The sequence below is a fragment of the Rhinoraja longicauda genome, chromosome 9 (assembly GCF_053455715.1).
Source record: "Rhinoraja longicauda isolate Sanriku21f chromosome 9, sRhiLon1.1, whole genome shotgun sequence".
Classification (NCBI taxonomy): Eukaryota; Metazoa; Chordata; class Chondrichthyes; order Rajiformes; family Arhynchobatidae; genus Rhinoraja; species Rhinoraja longicauda.
Window position 1 is genome coordinate 70,451,467 of NC_135961.1, and position 18,692 is coordinate 70,470,158.

At 45.5% G+C, this 18,692-nt stretch overlaps 1 protein-coding gene across 2 annotated transcripts in view; it reads right to left on the reverse strand.

The window, feature by feature from the left end:
* commd1 (copper metabolism (Murr1) domain containing 1) overlaps positions 1-13,303 on the reverse strand; it is a 58,005-nt gene extending 44,702 nt beyond the window's left edge. For both annotated transcript variants that reach the window (XM_078405710.1, XM_078405709.1), the window contains exons 1-2: positions 13,091-13,303; positions 3,315-3,596 (exon numbers count right to left, since the gene is read on the reverse strand). In XM_078405710.1, the coding sequence (XP_078261836.1) occupies positions 3,315-3,596; positions 13,091-13,267 (459 nt within the window). In that variant the 5' untranslated portion in view covers positions 13,268-13,303. The remainder of the gene's footprint in view (positions 1-3,314; positions 3,597-13,090) is intronic.
* Positions 13,304-18,692: the final 5,389 nt, after the last annotated feature.

Consider the following 18,692-nt stretch of genomic DNA (forward strand, 5'->3'; position numbering starts at 1 on the left):
CCCCTCTTCCTAACTTGACACCATTCAGATAATAATCTGCCTTTCTATTCTTACTTCCAAAGTGGATAACCTCACATTTATCCACATTAAACTGCATCTGCCATGTATCCGCCCACTCACACAACCTGTCCAAATCACCCTACAATCTCAAAGCAACTTCCTCACAGTTCACCCTGCCACCCATCTTTGTATCATCTGCAAATTTGCTAATGTTACTTTTAATCCCTTCGTCCAAGTCATTAATGTATATTGTAAATAGCTGCGGTTCCAGCACTGAGTCTTGCGGTACCCCACTACCTGCCATTCTGAAAGGACCCATTTATCCCCACCCTTTGCTTTCTGTCTGCCAACCAATTTTCTATCCATGTCAGTACCCTACCCCCAATACCATGTGCTCTAACTTTGCCCACTAATCTCCTCTGTGGGACCTTGTCGAGGTACACCACATCCACTGGCTCTCCCCTGTCCATTTTCCTAGTTACATCCTCAAAAAATTCCAGAAGATTAGTCAAGCATGATTTCCCCTTCGTAAATCCATGCTGACTCGGAACGATCCTGTTACTGCTATCCAAATGCTCCGCAATTTCGTCTTTTATAATTGACCCCAGCATCTTCCCCACCACCGATGTCAGACTAACTGGTCTATAATTTCCAGTTTTCTCTGTCACTCCTTTGTTAAAAATTGGGACAACATTAGCTACCCTCCAATCCACAGGAACTGATCCTGAATCTATGGAACATTGGAAAATGACCAATGCGTTCACGATTTCTAGAGCCACCTCCTTAAGTACCCTGGGATGCAAACCATCAGGCCCTGGGGATTTATCAGCCTTCAGTCCCATCCAGATTCAAGGACAGTTTCCTCCCAGCTGTTATCAGGTAACTGAACCATCGTACCACAACTCAGAACTACTAGCCTCGAACTACTATCTGCCTCATTGGAGATCCTCAGACTATCTTTGAACGGACTTTACTGACTATATCTTGCACTAAATGTTATTCACGTTATTCCCTTTATCATGTATCTGTACATTGTGAATGGCTCGATTGTAATAATGTATTGTCTTTCCGCTGACAGCTTAGCACGCAACCAAAGCTTTTCACTGTACCTCGGTACATGCGACAATAAACTGAACTAAACTCCCGCACTATATTTTTTGTCCCCAATGTGCCCTGGATTACATTGACAAGGCCAAGCATAGGCTCGGCAACAGTTTTGCCAAATACCTCGGTGCGGTACACCAATGCTTGCTGGATCTCCCAGCTGCTAACCATTTCATCTACCCTTCCCATTTCCACTGACCTTTCTGCCCTGGGCCTCCTCCATTGGCAGAGTGAGGCCACATGCAAACTGGAGGAACAGCACCTCGTATACCACATGGATAGTTTACAACCTAACAGTATGAACATTGAAGTCTCCCATTTTAGAATAGTAACTGACAAACACCAGCAAGGTGGATAAGCTAAAAGCACAGTTAGAAATTGGTAGGAACGACATTGTGGGCATCACAGAGATGTGACTGAAAGAAGATCAAATCTGGGAGCTGAACATCCAAGGATACACATTCTATTGAAATGACAGACAGATGGGCAGACGGGCTGGGTGGCACTCTACGACAGAGAGATGGGGTGAGTGGCATTGCGACAGACAGATGGGCAGAGGGGGTGAGTGACACTGCTTCTAGGCAATGAAATGCAAGGGCTGACATCGGATCAGAAGGCATAGAATCTTTGTGGGTAGAGTTAAGAAACTGTAAAGGTAAAATTACCCTGATGGGAGTTACACACATGCCTTCAAACAGTAGTAGGGTATAGGGTACAAAATACGGTTGCTACCAGACTACTGAACGGTCTTCCCATAAACTAGGGTGTCATCCAGTAGTATCTCACTCCCTCATCACTGAAGAAGAGTCCTGACCCGAAAAATCACCTATCCATGTTATCCAGAGAAGCTGTCTGACCTGTTGAATTACTCTAGCACTGTCTATTTTGTAAGCCAGCATCTGCATTTCCTTGCTTCTATCTCATTGTGTTCCTTGGACTTTTCTCTGTAACTCAAATGCTACCGTGCTGTAAAACTCTATTCTGCTCTCTGCTATTTTCCTCATTGTGTTATCTGTGGCAATTGTGTTTTGCTAAGTTATACTCATGCATAGTATGATTTGATATGTTTGGAAAGCACACAAACAAAATCTTTTCACTCTATCTCATTGCACACAATGTTAAACTAATATCAACTTTTATCTTTTGCACTACCGTAGACTTGTTTTCTAATCATGTATTTTTGCACTAATGTTTGTTTTTTGCATTTTTTTCTTTTAACTGTCTCGGAGTATTTATGTGCAATTTATGCCCACAGTAATATGGTGCAGTACAGGTATGGTGACAGCAGACGGACTTAGTAATGATGCAGTACAGGTATGGTGACAGCAGACGGACCTAGTTATGGTGCAGTACAGGTATGGTGACTGCAGATGGACCTAGTAATGATGCAGTACATGTATTGGTGACAGCAGACGGACCTAGTTATGGTGCAGTACAGGTATGGTGACAGCAGACGGACCTAGTTATGGTGCAGTACAGGCGTGGTGACAGCAGACGGACCTACTGACAACTGCCCGCATCACCCCCGGTTCGCGCCACCTTCCCTGCCACCCACATTCCAGGTGCCGCCACCAACCCCTGCCTCTACTCCAGCCCACCGCAGGCCACAACCTTGGCTTCCGCTGAACCTTGCTCAACAGGACAGGACCATCAACTCACCTGTACTTCATGGCTAGTTCCAGACCAAGAGTCTGAAGAAGGGTCTCTACCTGACATGGCACCTCTCCATGTTCTCCTTCCAGACCTGCTGAGTTATTCCAGCATCTTGAATCATTTTGAGTATCAACCAGCAAATGTAATAGTTTATTTCTACTATTTATACAATGATAATACCGTACTCAGTTATAGTGGACATTCGGCAATAATGGACACCATTTCCCTCCCCCCACTCCCCCATGATCCATTGTAACTAGGATTCATGGTAACTTGTTTTTGTGTTGTCCGAGTCTCTGTGCTGTAATGCTGCTTGAGTCAGGGTTTTCATTGTACCTGTTCCTCACCGTACGTGAGCATGACAATAAACTTGACTTGCCACCCACGATACCCCCATCTAATCTACCCCAACTCCCTGTCCCATGTTTCATGGCTTCCAGAAGTGTGAATGTAACATGAGGTGGAGTAGTAATTTCTACAACAAATATTCCCAGTAATGTAGGGTGGATTTATTTAACTCTTACTCTGTGACATCTTCCACAATGTTTCATGCTTACCTGATCATTCTTTCCAAGTTCCAACTCCACCAAAGCAACTGGTGTGTTAATTTGATCCAAGTGTCTGGACTGAGTCTTCAAGTCAACTCTCCAACTGAAATTTCTCAAGCAGTTTTCCCACTTGCTCTGATTTATAAGGCATTCACGGATTTTAACTTTATGACTTTTCCAGAATTTGGTTAAAACTACAGCTTGATCTGGTGTAATTCCTTTTTGTTTCTTGGTCTGCGCTGTTAAGAAGGCTTCCAGCTGGTTAAAGTCCATATCTGCAGATGTTATTGACTGTTGAAATAAAAACTATTATTAGACACAGCCTCACTCGTCCTATATCAAAATCGTTTATTTAAGATATTAAACTCTGACCAAATATGGTAGAGAATAAACAAAGCTCAAGATGCTGACAATCACATCACGGTGATTAGATTTTATCATCATTCTGCCCAGTCATTGAACATTAATGTACCTTTCAACACTTTTTTTTGGTACAAAAGAATACAAAAGCAGGAGTAGGTCATCTCATCCTTCGTGTCTGCTCCATCATTCATTAAGATCATGACTGACTTTGTACCAGAATCTACAGTACCCAAATGAATGCTTTGGTCAACTTCCATTTCCAAATCTATCTCAATCAAAACCATGCTCACAGATCATCAAATCTTGCAATTATTAATCTTCAAACTCAGGAAGTGTTCTTAGTTTTCCTTCAATTTCTAATTTTCACAATATCCATGATTTTCTAATATATTCAGTCAGGTTTTAGTATGTTTTCTTCCCAAATGAAAAATGCAAAGTTATTACATTCCTCTGCTATTTCCTACCCCATGATAAATTCTTCTCCCAAACCCCATGTAACAGACCACATTGGGATAAATTCTTCTCCCAAACCCCATGTAACAGACCACATTGGGATAAATTCTTCTCCCAAACCCCATGTAACAGACCCCATGTAACAGACCCCATGTAACAGACCACATTTAACCTCACTAGCATTTTCATTTTTTCATATCCATCTTCCTCTTCTTCAATGTTTTGGTCCTTCTGCCCAGTTGAGTTGCTCCCCATACTCAGGCCAATTGCTATTGTTGACAACACCAAACGGCTCTTCTTTTGATTTAATGCAATCTGTGACTGATCTGGTCAACTATGGATGAATCACTTTTCCTTTTGTGTTTTTGTGCCATAAAATAATTTGATTTCTTTAAATGCTAACCATTGGTTGAGCATGATCATGCCTCTCGATATGTTCGCGTGTAAGAATTTCATTGTTTGTTGCCCGTACGTTTGACAATAAAACATTCTTGACTCTTAGTCAACTGTTGCCAATTTTTCCTTTATACTTTCACAGCTTCCTTTGTTTAGATTTAAGACTCTAGTTTCACATTTACATTGAACTTTATCACCTTCAAACTCAACCTCCTTGACAATTAATTTTATTGCAATGTGCAAAGCATAGATAAAACCCTAAAAACCGTAGTATGTCATGGCGCCATTTTAGTAGGCGGAAACATTTTTTAAAAAAAATAACAAAAATCTGTGAATTGATAGATGAGATATATTCTGCATTTTTATGGTATCATCACACATACTGTTCCCCCAAAACACTGATTACGCTGCGAGAGACATAGTGAACGGCGGGGTTTTGCTTACTAAAATGCTGGATGTTACGCTTCTTTGCATACTACATTTCAGTATAGACAATTTCAACGGAGTGGTCCATCTTGCTCCTCTCTTATCTTTGGTGTAAAGTGAGATCTAAAATTGCATTTAAATCAGTTGATTCCCCACATGAAGAAAAAAGTGTCTTGAATATATTGTTTGAATTCATTTTCCAAGTTATCACACCAAACTTGATTTGTCCAGCCAACATGTAGGTTAAAGTCTTCTATAATTTTTGTTCCTGTGCCATGAATCTCTAATTTACTGAATTATGTCACTTTCAAAATTACAGCACCAATGGGATGGCACATAAATTACTGCTATCTGTCACTCCTGCCTGTTCTGCTGCCTGTTGCTGCTACCTGCCGATGCTACCTGTCGCTCCTGCCTGCCGATGCTACCTGTCACTCCTGCCTGTCGCTCCTGTCTGTTGCTGCTACCTGCCAATGCTACCTGTCGCTCCTGCCTGCCGATGCTACCTGTCACTCCTGCCTGTTGCTGCTACCTGCCGATGCTACCTGTCACTCCTGTCTGTCGCTGCTGCCTGTGCTTTCTGCCCTAGGAATCGCCTTGAAGCAAAACGAGAGATTATTTTTTCCATGGTCTCACAATATTTTTACACAGCTCATAACCTGCATCCCCCAAAGAGCAAAATCACCAGATAATCTATCAGAACAGTATCAGCTCTCCAAATAGTACTGTTGAGTTTGCATGGAGAACAAATGGTAAAGGGATTTATTCACAAAATGCTGGAGTAACTCAGCAGGTCAGGCAGCATCTCAGGAGAGAAGGAATGGGTGACGTTTCAGGTTGAGACCCTTCTCCAGAGTACCAGCATCTGCAGTTATTTTCTTACAAATGGTAAAGGGACATCACTAACTTTGTATCATACAACACAATAAGAACAAGTGCAACCCGTCCATTTTGTACAGGACATCTCTGCCCCAGAACTGATCCCAAAAGATGAAGAATAAATACCATCATTGGCAGCAATGGCCACAACCAATATGTAAATCGTTTCAGGTTACTGTTTGAATTTAGTAATTCCACATTCTTCGCAGAGAGAAATACAATGAATTTTATCTTCTACCCTCCCATCCCTTGTGTTAAAATTAAACCTGTTTAAAATGTGTTAAAGAATCACAGGTCATTTGGGATATTTTCTTTCAGTGTACTGAAATCAAAGTTAAGCAGTACGAGCTGTATTACGTATTTTATAGTAAGGAGTTTTAATATACAAGGCAGCCCAGATGCAGCGATCTGCTATTGAGAGTAGAATATATGTCGATGATCTGACTTGCAATATTATTGTGCTGTGCCCCACATTACCAGAACAAAAATCAGTATGTGTTGCAAGGAGACAAAATTGTATTTTTTAAATGCAATTACAGAAGATACTCTAGGAAATGTAATAGTTAATTGCAGTAATGGCTTTCTCTGGCTATTTGGCACAGGGTACATAACAATTTATTGCTGCTTTAGCTCTGAGATATCTCATGCTACAATTCAGCAGTGTGGTTCTCATCTTAATGATAAACTTGAATTTTAAAATGTTAAGTCTATGGCCTGGATATAGATCAGTGTTCTTTTTAATGAGTTCAGAATTTGTTCATGCTGTTAATCAACCTAATATCATTGGCCCATTCCTTGTCATCAATATTTTAATATTCTTGATAGTCGGGACTTTGTGGTTCTTATGAATTTCATCCCACTTTTAGCAAATCTGTTCCATTTCTGTTCTTTAAAATCTTTAACTGATTGGAATATTGGAATGACACTATTTCTGGATACAAAGCCAGTGTGTGGTGAGACATTCAAATGACATATATACGAATATTAAAGGCTGACAACTTTTTAATTAGGGTTTAACATATTGCTCTCTCAGCACTTTCCTCTTTTGCCAACTCAAATCACATGTTTTCTTAATGTTCCAGATCTGATGGAAGTGCTATCAATCAAAAACATGGCTACCTCTCTGCCATGGTTGATGCATGTCTGCATTTCCAACACATCTGCTCTCATACCTCCTTTCCCCAGGCAGAAGAGGTAGAGATCCTCTAGCCCGCACCATTCATCCCGCTGAACTCCCCCTAAATGCAGTTTCTTAGGCCCCCTCGGTCATGGCTGACCATGGGTGATGCATCCTAGTTGTCTGCTTGCTCCACACCTCGGCTAGAGCAGCGTCGCTTGTGGCTGAAGAGACCAATGCGGGAGTGACAGTCTCTGTGGCAAAGGTCACGTTTGTGTGTGGTCTCTGGTCTGTTGAAGTTGCTGCGCTCCTTTCTGCGTGCCCGCTTGTCTGCCGCTGCGTTCATCAGTTTCTCTCTCCCGTTTAGAGTTGTTGGTTCAGGGTACCTCTCCACCTCATACGGTCAGCTGTAAGGCTCTCCCAGGACTCCACATCGATGTCGAGCGCCTTCAAATCTCTCTTGCAGACATCCTTGTAACGTAGCTGGGGGCGGCCGATGGTTCTCCTCCCAGATGTCAGCTCTCCATAGAGGATGTCTGTTGGAATACGGCCATCCTCCATGGGGTGGACATGGCCCAGCCACCACAGCCTGCGCTGCCTGAGTAGAGTGGACATACTCGGAAGGCCAGCGCGAGACAGAATCTCGGTGTTGGACACTGTCTTGCCAGGATATACCCAGAATACGGCGGATGCTTCTAAGGTGGAAGGTGTTGAGTCTTCTCTCCAGTCTGGCATATGTAGTCTGGCATATGTAGTCCATGTCTCTGGCATATGTAGACTGCTATCTTTGTCTTCACTGTCTTCACTGTCAGCTTCGGATTGGTCCACACTCGAGTTGTGAGGCGAGCGAGAGTTGTAGCTGCCTTCCCAATCCTCTTGTCAATCTCTGTGTCCAAGGAGAGGTTGTTGGTCAGCTCTCCAGCTTGGACATTCCAAGTTCCCAGTTTAAGAGCTAGTCTCTTTTGATGTATTCTTTCATTGGCAGGTGCGATGGTTGCGATCTGCTGTTCGGATGGTTCCTAATCCTCGTGCACCCAGTGAGGATAGCAGACCGTGGTAGGACAGCACCTTATTGGCTGGGGGCTGCCCAGCTTGATGCGGGCGGTAGCTGTCCAGTGAGATCCAAAAATCCCTCCCACCGTCGGGAGCCACCCCTGGTGCCTCGCTTTACGCCAATCTAGCGAAGACTTATAACCGGTAACTGCTGCTCCCCGTGTTGTGTTGACGCCGCAGACGAAGCTGGAGTGTCATCTCCAGGTTGTAGGTGTAGGTTTACAGCGATGTGTGGTCGGATGCAAGCCTGGGCGATGTCGTATGAAAATCCTGAATATACGGAGGAAGTGGTCGCAGATCTCTCAGCATTTTAGTACATTGATGTGAATTTAAAATGGGAGGTTTTAGATTGTGTTGGAAAATGGGATCAGTATAGATAGATGTTTGAATTCCAGCAAGGAAACAAGGCCCAGTTTCCACACAGATGGTTACAGTCCAAAATTAAGTGCTGAGGTGCTAATTGAATGCAAAGTCTCATCAGGGAATAGCTGCAGTTTTAAGGCCTTCCTCCAATGCACTCTAAGTAGTTCAAAACTGAAATAAAATCAAACGTTTTGCCCAAGGCTTTATTATACATGATTACTGATGCCATGCTAATGTTACTTGTAATTAAAATGTTTACTTGATCGGTCCTTGTTCATATAATGTGCAACTTAAGTATATTTTGCTATTTAAAAAATGAGCATTGCAATTATTAAAAAATGCAATATTGAAATACTACAATGTAATTCTTCAGAACTTCTTAACACAAGAACATTTTTTACTCTGCATACCTTCAAATCAGTAACAGTGAAAGGCTATAGCTCCATAAGAAGCATTTCAGTGTATTGCGCCAATTTCAAATAGAAAATTATTTTTTCAACTTCACACAAAATAAATTGCTCCTACAATTAACTTTGGAATATTTGAAAGAAATTACTGGAGAACTACCTTTCTAAACATTCTCTACAAATGCAATGTTTGCAGTTATAAAGTAGCAGAGTTTCAATTAATAGAAGTAATCATCTATCCAAAGGTACATAATTTAATCAACAAACAAAACCAATCTGAACCCTTGTGAATCATCTGGGAATTCATTTTATGACAATTACAGTGCCCTCCATAATGTTTGAGACAAAGACCCATCATTTATTCATTTGCTTCTGTACTCCACAATTTGAGATTTATAGAAAAAAATCCCATGGTTAAAGTGCACATTGTCAGATTTTAATAAAGGCCATTTTTATACATTGTGGTTTCACCATGTAAAAATTATAGCAGTGTTTATACATAGTCCCCCCCCCCCCCCCCCCATTTCAGGGCACCATAATGTTTGGGACACAGCAATGTCATGTAAATGAAAGTAGTCATGTTTAGTATTTTGCTGCATATCCTTTGCATGCAATGACTGCTTGAAGTCTGCGATTCATGGACATCCCCAGTTGCTGGGTGTCTTCTCTGGTGATGCTCTGCCAGGCCTGTATTGCAACCATCTTTAGCTTATGCTTGTTTTGGGGCTAGTCCCCTTCAGTTTTCTCTTGAGCATATAAAAGCCATGGTCAATTGGGTTCAGATCGGGTGATTGACTTGGCCACTCAAGAATTGACCATTTTTTTGCTTTGAAAAACTCCTTTGTTGCTTTAGCATTATGTTTGGGATCATTGTCTTGCTGTAGAATGAACCACCGGCCAATGCGTTTTGAGGCATTTGTTTGAACTTGATAAGATAGGATGTGTCTTTACACTTCAGAATTCATTATGCTACTACCATCAGCAGTTGTATCATCAATGAAGATAAGTGAGCCAGTACCTTCAGCACCCATACATGCCCAGGCCATAACACCCCCACCACCGTGTTTCACAGATGAGGTGGTATGCTTTGGATCTTGGGCAGTTCCTTCTCTCCTCCATACTTTGCTCTTGCCATCACTCTGATATAAGTTAATCTTCGTCTCATCTGTCCGCAAGACCTTTTTCCAGAACTGTGGTTGCTCTTTTAAGTACTTCTTGGCAAACTGTAACCTGACCATTCTATTTTTGCAGCTAAAGAGTGGTTTGCATCTTGCAGTGTAGCCTCTGTATTTCTGTTCATGAAGTCTTCAGTGGACAGTGGTCATTGACAAATCCACACCCAACTCCTGAAGAGTGTTTCTGATCTGTCGGGCAGGTGTTTGGGGATTTTTCTTTATTATACAGAGAATTCTTCTGTCATCAGCTGTGGAGGTCTTCCTTGGCCTGCCAGTCCCTTTGCGATTAGTAAGCTCACCAGTGCTCTCTTTCTTTTTAATGATGTTCCAAACAGTTTCTTTTGGAAAGCCTAATATTTGGCTGATATCTCAAACAGTTTTATTCTTGTTTCTCAGTCTCATAATGGCTTCTTTGACTTTCATTGGCACAACTTTGGTCCTCATGTTGATGAACAGCAATAAACGTTTCCAAAGGTGATGGAAAGACTGGAGGAAAGACTGGGAGCTGAGAGCTCCTAGGTGCAGAGAACTAAAAAGCCTTGTGCTACCCAATAAATATTTTCATATGCAGGATGAAGACACACCCAACCTAATTCTGTGTGCTACTTTAATAGATTCTATACGTCCATGAAACTTGGCAACTATTATGACAGAGAAATAAATATTTCAACATTTTTGATGCAAAATAATATATTTATATATATATATATATATATATATATATAACTAAAGTACAAATGAAAATGAGTGGAAAGTAATCAGGAAATATATTTCAATGTTGAAATATTTGAATGGTTCCAAAACTGCATGAGATGGAGATCAAGCTTCAATTCTCCAGTCCATTGTTACAAAGCACATGGACGCCCTCTGGTGGTAATACAGTGCTATATCAAATGCCTACCAAAACTACGAGGACACTCATTTTCGTTTCTACAAATATTTGTGTCATAAGCAGCATCTCTGGAGAGAAGAAAAGGGTGCCGTTTTGGGTCATAAATACATGGATACATAGACAATAGGTGCAGGAGGAGGCCGTTCGACCCTTCGAGCCAGCCCCCCTTTCAATGTGATCATGGGTGATCATCCACAATCAGTACCCCGTTCCTGCCTTCGCCCCATATCCCTTGATTCCGCAAGCCCTAAGAGCTCTATCTAACTCTCTTTTGAATGCATCCAGTGAATCAAGCCACTGCCTTCTGAGGCAGAGAATTCCACAAATTCACAACTCTGTGAAAAAGTTTTTCCTCATCTCAGTTCTAAATAGCCTACCCCTTATTCTTAAACTGTGACCGCTGGTTCTGGACTCCCCCAACATCGGGAACATGTTTCCTGCATCAAGCGTGTCCAATCCCTTAGAATTTTATATGTTTCTATAAGATCCCCTCTCATCTTTATAAATTGCAGTGAATACAAGCCCAGTCTTTCCATTCTTTCATCATATGACAGTCCTGCCATCCCGGGAATTAACCTTGTGAACCTACACTGCACTCCCTCAATATCAATATCACATTTATCCACATTATACTGCATCTGCCATGCATCTGCCCACTCACTCAACCTGTTCAGGTCACCCTGCACTCTGAAGGGTCGAGACCCTTCTTCAGACTGACCTCAGGGGGAGGGAGATAAGGAAGTGTGAAGGTGTGAAAGCAGGGCAAAGAGAATAGAGATCAAGGAAAATGTAGAATAGATCATTGCTAGCTGGGAGAAGATAACAGCAAAGCAAACAGAGATAAAATGTAGTTGGAGACAGTAAGACTGGTTGAAGAACTGGGAATAGGGAGGGATGGAGAGGGGAGAGAGCAAGGTTTACCTGAAGTTAACTTTCTCTTCCAGCAACAATGATCTGTTTTCACACCTTCACATCTATCTATCTCCCTCCCCCTTGACGTCAGTCTGAAGAAGGGTCTCGACCTGAAACGTCACCCATTCCTTCTCTCCAGAGATGCTGCCTGTCCCCCTGAGTTACTCCAGCATCTTGTGACTACCTTCAATTTAAACCAGCATCTGCAGTTCTTTCCTACACACTTTACAAAATCCAATTGCTCCGATTTAACTCCATCTTCCATTTCTTCATGCATTTCTGTAGCTGATCTATATCTCACTGTCTACTTTGCCAAACTTTCTTACTATCTGCAAAGCCACCAATTTTGGTCTCATTTGCAAACTTACAAACCAACCAATGTACGTTTACATTCAAGGTGTTGATATATATCACACATAGAGGTCCCAGCACAGAGCTCTGTGGAACTTGGTCACGGTGTGGGGGTTGTATGGTATTTTTATATTGGTTGGGTTGGTGTGGGGGGTGTGGGATATTTGTTGGTTTATATTTGTGGTAAATCAAACCATGTCACATGGATCCAATGTATCTCAATTTTCTAGACCAGGTATCATGAGGGACTATACCAAATAGTCGGCGGGCGGGAGCGGTGAGGGGGGGTGCGGTGGGGGGGGTCTGGGGGGGAGGGGTGGGGGGGCGGGGTGTCTAGGGGGGGAGGGGTGGGGGCGGGGTGTCTAGGGGGGAGGGGTGGGGGGAGGGGTGGGGGGGCGGCGTGTCTAGGGGTGGGGGGGCGGGGTGTCTAGGGGGGAGGGGTGGGGGGAGGGGTGGGGGGAGGGGTGGGGGGAGGGGTGGGGGGGCGGGGTGTCTAGGGGGGAGGGGTGGGGGGAGGGGTGTCTAGGGCGGGGTGTCTAGGGGGGAGGGGTGGGGGGGCGGGGTGTCTAGGGGGGAGGGGTGGGGGGGCGGGGTGTCTAGGGGGGAGGGGTGGGGGGAGGGGTGTCTAGGGCGGGGTGTCTAGGGGGGAGGGGTGGGGGGGCGGGGTGTCTAGGGGGGAGGGGTGGGGGGGCGGGGTGTCTAGGGGGGAGGGGTGGGGGGAGGGGTGTCTAGGGCGGGGTGTCTAGGGGGGAGGGGTGGGGGGGCGGGGTGTCTAGGGGGGAGGGGTGGGGGCGGGGTGTCTAGGGGGGAGGGGTGGGGGCGGGGTGTCTAGGGGGGAGGGGTGGGGGGAGGGGTGGGGGCGGGGTGTCTAGGGGGGAGGGGTGGGGGCGGGGTGTCTAGGGGGGAGGGGGCGTGTCTAGGGGGAGGGGTGGGGGGCGGGGTCTAGTGGGGGGTCTAGGGTGCGGGGCCGCCCGCCATCACCCTCACCCTGCACCTACCCGGAGGATTCCCGTCATCTTCTCCACCAGGGCTCGGAACTCGTGCTGCGGGAGGTGGTGGCAGAGCTCGGCCTTCAGCTGCTCCTCGGTGACGGCGGGGTTGTGGAAGTACGTGATCTGGGCCAGGCCGCCCAGCAGCGCCGCCAAGGCCTCGGCCTCCTCCTCTCCGCCCGCCATCGCCGTCACCCGTCACCGCTCACTGCCGCCCCCCACCGCCGACAGCCGCTCACTGCCGCCCCCCACCGCCGCTCACTGCCGCCCCCCACCGCCGACAGCCGCTCACTGCCGCCCCCCACCGCCGACAGCCGCTCACTGCCGCCCCCCACCGCCGACAGCCGCTCACTGCCGCCCCCCACCGCCGACAGCCGCTCACTGCCGCCCCCCACCGCCGACAGCCGCTCACTGCCGCCCCCCCACCGCCGCTCACTGCTGCCCCCCACCGCCGACAGCCGCTCACTGCTGCCCCCCACCGCCGGCAGCCGCTCACTGCCGCCCCCCACCGCCGCTCACTGCTGCCCCCCACCGCCGGCAGCCGCTCACTGCCGCCCCCCACCGCCGGCAGCCGCTCACTGCCGCCCCCCACTGCCGACAACTGGCATCTTTGGCTGGCACCGCCGCTGTTGCTGCTCACAGCTGCTGCTGCTCACAGCTGCTGCTGCTCACAGCCGCCGCTGCCGCCCCCCACAGCCGACAGCTGGCACTGCACCCAATCTGCAGAGCAGAACTTTAGTAACAAGAATTAAATAGAACAATTGAAAATAGGTGCAGGAGGAGGCCATTTGGCCCTTCGAGCCAGCACCTCTATTCATTGTGATCATGGCTGATCATCCACAATCAGTAACCTGTGCCTGCCTTCTCCCCATACCCCTTGATTCCGCTAGCCCCTAGAGCTCCATCTCACTTTCTTTTAAATTCATCTAGTGAATTGGCTTGCACTAGATGAGTGGCAGAGAATTCCACAAATTCACAACTCTCTGAGTGAAAAAGTTACTTCTCACCTCAGTTTTAAATGGCCTCCCCATTATTCTTAGAATTAACATAAAGAAAAAACAAAAACAATGGAAGAATACGTTTGTCTCTAAAATTGTATGAGAATGAAAACCGACCCACCAAATGGTTTGAACGATCTTTGAGAAGCTTGAAACATAGTCACAAAGCACAGACACAAGCCCTTCGGCCCAACTTGCCCATGCCAACTCAGCAGGTCAGGCAGCATCTTGGAGAGAAGGAATGGGTGACGTTTCGGGTCGAGACCCTTCTTCAGACTGATGTCAGGGGGGCGGGACAAAGGATTTTCTTTGTCCTTCCCCCCTGACATCAGTCTGAAGAAGGGTCTCGACCCGAAACGTCACCCATTCCTTCTCTCCCAGATGCTGCCTGACCTGCTGAGTTACTCCAGCATTTTGTGATACCTTCGGTTTGTACAAGCATCTGCAGTTATTCTCCTACTCCTCTACAAGATTGAAGATTGACAGATTCTTGATTAGTAAGGGTGTCAGGGATTATGGGGTGAAGGCAGGAGAATGGAGTTAAGAGGGAAAGGTAGATCAGCCATGACTGAATGGCAGCGTATATTTGATGGGCCAAATGACCTAATTCTGCTCCTAGAACATATGAAGTTCACCCCTCATCCTCCTGCGCTCCAAGGAATAAAGTCCGAGCCTGCACAGCCTCTCCCTATAGCTCAGCCCCTCAAGTCTTGGCAACATCTTCATAAATCTTCTCTACACTCTTTTCAGCTTAATGGCATCCTTCTTATAGAAAGGGTGACTAAAACTGAACATAATATATTTCAAATGCGGCCTCACTAACATCTTCTCCAACTATAGCATAAATCCCATTTTCTATACTCAATACCCTGATTGATGAAGGCCAATGTACCAAATGCCTTCCAGACTACACTGTCTACCTGTGATGCCACTTTCAAGGAATTATGTGCATGCACTCCTAGATCCTCTGCTCTACAACATCAGTCTGAAGAAGGGTCTCTGTCTGAAACATCACCTATTCATCTTCTCCAGAGATACTGCCTGACCCGCTAAAGTATTCCAGCACTTTGTGTCCTTTTGTGTAAAACTATCTCCATTCCTTCTCCATTTAGCCAATTTTTTGTAGGTGAATTCACTTTGTTGAAGAGGTGAGAGGAATCAGGGTACTAGGAGTAAAGAGATTGTTCTATTTTGGGGACAGATGACATAAAAAGAATGAAATTCTTACTTGCAACAGCAGCTAAACAGGTTTGTAAACACAGCTGCTAAACACATTTTATAAACTGAAGCTTGGAAGATGCATGGAGCATTAACATTTGCATCTATCTATAGGGCTGAATTATAAATATTTTACTCATGTTACCAATTTACTGAAAAAAAATAAAAATCTGTAATGCAGAATATCTGAAATAAAAATAAAATGAAGGAAATACTCAAGAGTCCAGACCGCATCTGTATCTAATAAGGGGTCTTCAACCTAAAATATTTGCTGTTTCTCTAGCACAGGTGCAGCTGACCACATCTGCAGGCATTTCCAGCAGCTTCTCTTAACTGTTTGCTTTTCATTTTCCAAATTGTAGTAAGAACTTGTTTGCTCCTTGAGGGTTAAGGGTTTAAATCAGTTGTACATATGTAAATAATTAGGTTTATGTTTATTATTGTCGCATGTACCACGGCACAATGAAAAGCTTTGCTTTGCCAGCTATCTAATCAGATATACCATACATACATACAATCAAGTCAAACTTAAGTACAATAGATAGAGCAAAGGGGAAGATAGAGTGCAGAATATTGTTCTCAGCACCAATTTCTTAGGCATTCCTTAGTCCGATGTCCTTAAAGGGTTAGAGATGAAGGCTCATGGAAGGACAATTCAGAAAAGTCTTGATCTGTAAATGGGTAAATGATTCAGACTGACACAAATGTTAAAAATGTTAAAAATAGCAGCCTTTATTTTTCCACATAGAAGTAAACCCATTTATTAAACTGCTAAATATCAGCATTAAACATATATTAGTCCATATATCCAGTGCAGGATGGATGCATGCCAATGATATTTATTTGCATTGAGCTCTGAAAACGATTCAATACACAATCGTTCAATTTTAAGTTTCTTCTTCTTCTTGCGTTTGAGGCAGCAGAAATTATGTAACGCCCTCCAGGTGCTGTAGGCAGTGCAATGTGCTGTTGTTGAGGGCCGTGAGGCCTGCCCCTCCACCAGGGGGACGGAGGACTGCAGTCGAAAATGCCGTGCTGCGCTGTTTGCTGGTCTGCTCCACTCACGCAGGCTGCTGATGAACACAACCCCCAACGATGCATGTTGGCGTTGAACCGGCCGACCCCTGTGCGGAGCCGGTTCAGGGCGACCCACTCTTTGCGGGGCATGTCCAAGCCGGGTGGGGCTGTGGTGTTCGGTGCGACAGTGAATTGAGGAGGTCGCGATGTCTGTTCCCAGCTGGTTCTCCATACTCCTAGTATGTTGAAACTGGAGTCACAGAGGGTCGCTGCATGACGGGAGAAAGGGTGACGAGATGATAGGCATTGAAGTCCCAGTTGCTGTGAATCCAGGGTGAGGTGATGCAAAGGATGTTTAGCGTTCGATGGGGCCTTGCACACCAGCCTATGAGTGAAGAACTCTCTGTGAAGCTTAGCGGGTGCGATACCTGCGAGCACTGGCAGGAGATCCGTCGGAGTAGGGCGTAGGCAGCCAGTGATGATCCGCATGGTGTTGTTGAGGGTGGCGTCTAGCTTGCTGGTATGAGCGCTGCGGCACCATGCTGGGGCGGCGTACTCAGCGGCTCTGTACACGAATACAAGAGCACTGGTTCGAAGAGTAGATGTCCTGGCGCCCCATGACGATCCGGCCAAGCAACGCAGGAGGTTGTTTGGTGCCGAGACTTTAGCACGGAGAGCTTCAAGGTGTTGCTTGTAGGTCAGCTGCCGATCTAGTTTCACCCCAAAATATGTAGGAAATGGGTTGTAGGGTAGGGGTGACCCATTGAGGGTGACGGTTAGCTGGCGTTGAGCTTCCTTGTTGTTCAGGTGAAAGGCTGTTGTGGTGGTTTTTGCCGTACTCAGTTCTATATCCGCCGAGAGCACATTTGACCAACTCCTGTCCGAGTGCAGTAGGGCCAAGTCATCTGCGTATCCATACTGGCGCGAGGTCGTGCGTGGCAGATCACTGAGATAGAGATTGAAGAGCATGGGGGCCAGTACCGAGCCTTGGGGGACTCTGTTTCTTAAGCGTCGCAGTCGGCTAGATTATCCGTCGCTGGTCTTGAGTACAAAACTGTGGTTGGGAAGGATGTTGGCAAGGAACCGCACTAAATGACGGTAAGGGATGGTTCGGTGGAGCTTCAAGATCAAGCCCTGGTGCCACACAGTATCATAAGCATAATTTTAAGTTTAAGTTTAGCTAGAACTCCATCTTTTTTCTGTGTCAGCAGAAAGAGGAGTTTGGTTTCAGCTGGCATAAATACTTGTACCACCTGAAGTCATGAGGTTAGACTGCAGCTGGTGTTGACGGATCGCAACTCAGTTCGCACGACCCGAAACGTCACCCATTCCTTCTCTCCAGAGATGCTGCCTGACCCGCTGAGTTACTCCAGCATTTTGTGTCTACCTTCGATTTAAACCAACATCTGCAGTTTTTTTTCCTACACGACAAAATGTTAAGTTTGTACCATACTTCTATTAGGTTTCATCTTGAGAAAAAGCCAGGACACCTTGAAAAAAAGAAGGGAATGCCAAAGGTTAAGGGGTGACATAGATGTAGAATCAGTATGGATAGAACTGAGGAATTGTAAGGGTAAAAAGACCCTAATGGGAGTTATCTACAGCCCCCCAAACAGTAGCTCGACATAGGGTGCAAGTTCAATCAAGAGCTAAAATTGGCATGTCGCAAATGTAATGCTACGGTGGTTATGGGAGATTTCAACATGCAGGTAGACTGGGAAAATCAGGTTGGTACTGAACCTCAGGAAAAGGAGTTTGGAGTGCCTCCGAGATGGATTCTTAGAACAGCTTGTACTGGAGCCTACCAGGGAGAAGGCAATTCTGGATTTAGTGTTGTGTAATGAACCTGATTTGATAAGGGAACTTATAATGAGATCTGGGTGTCCTAGTGCACGAGTCAGTGAAAGGAAGCATGCAGGTACAGCAGGCAGTGAAGAAAGCAAATGGAATGTTGGCCTTCATAACAAGAGGAGTTGAGTATAGGAGCAAAGCGGTCCTTCTGCAGTTGTGCAGGGCCCTAGTTGAGACTGCACCTGGAATATTGTGTCCAGTTTTGGTCTCCAAACTTGAGGAAGGACATTCTTGGTATTGAAGGAGTACAGCATAGGTTCACGAGGCCAATTCCCGGGATGGCGGGACTGTCGTACGTTGAAAGACTGGAGCGACTAGGCTTGTATACTCTGGAATTTAGAAGGATGATTTATTTATTTTTAGATTTAGATTCTACAGCGCGGAAACAGGCCCTTTCGGCCCACCAAGTCCGCGCCGCCCAGCGATCCCGCACATTAACACTATCCTACACACACCAGGGACAATTTTTACATTTACCCAGTCAATTAACCTACATACCTGTACGTCTTCGGAGTGTGGGAGGAAAC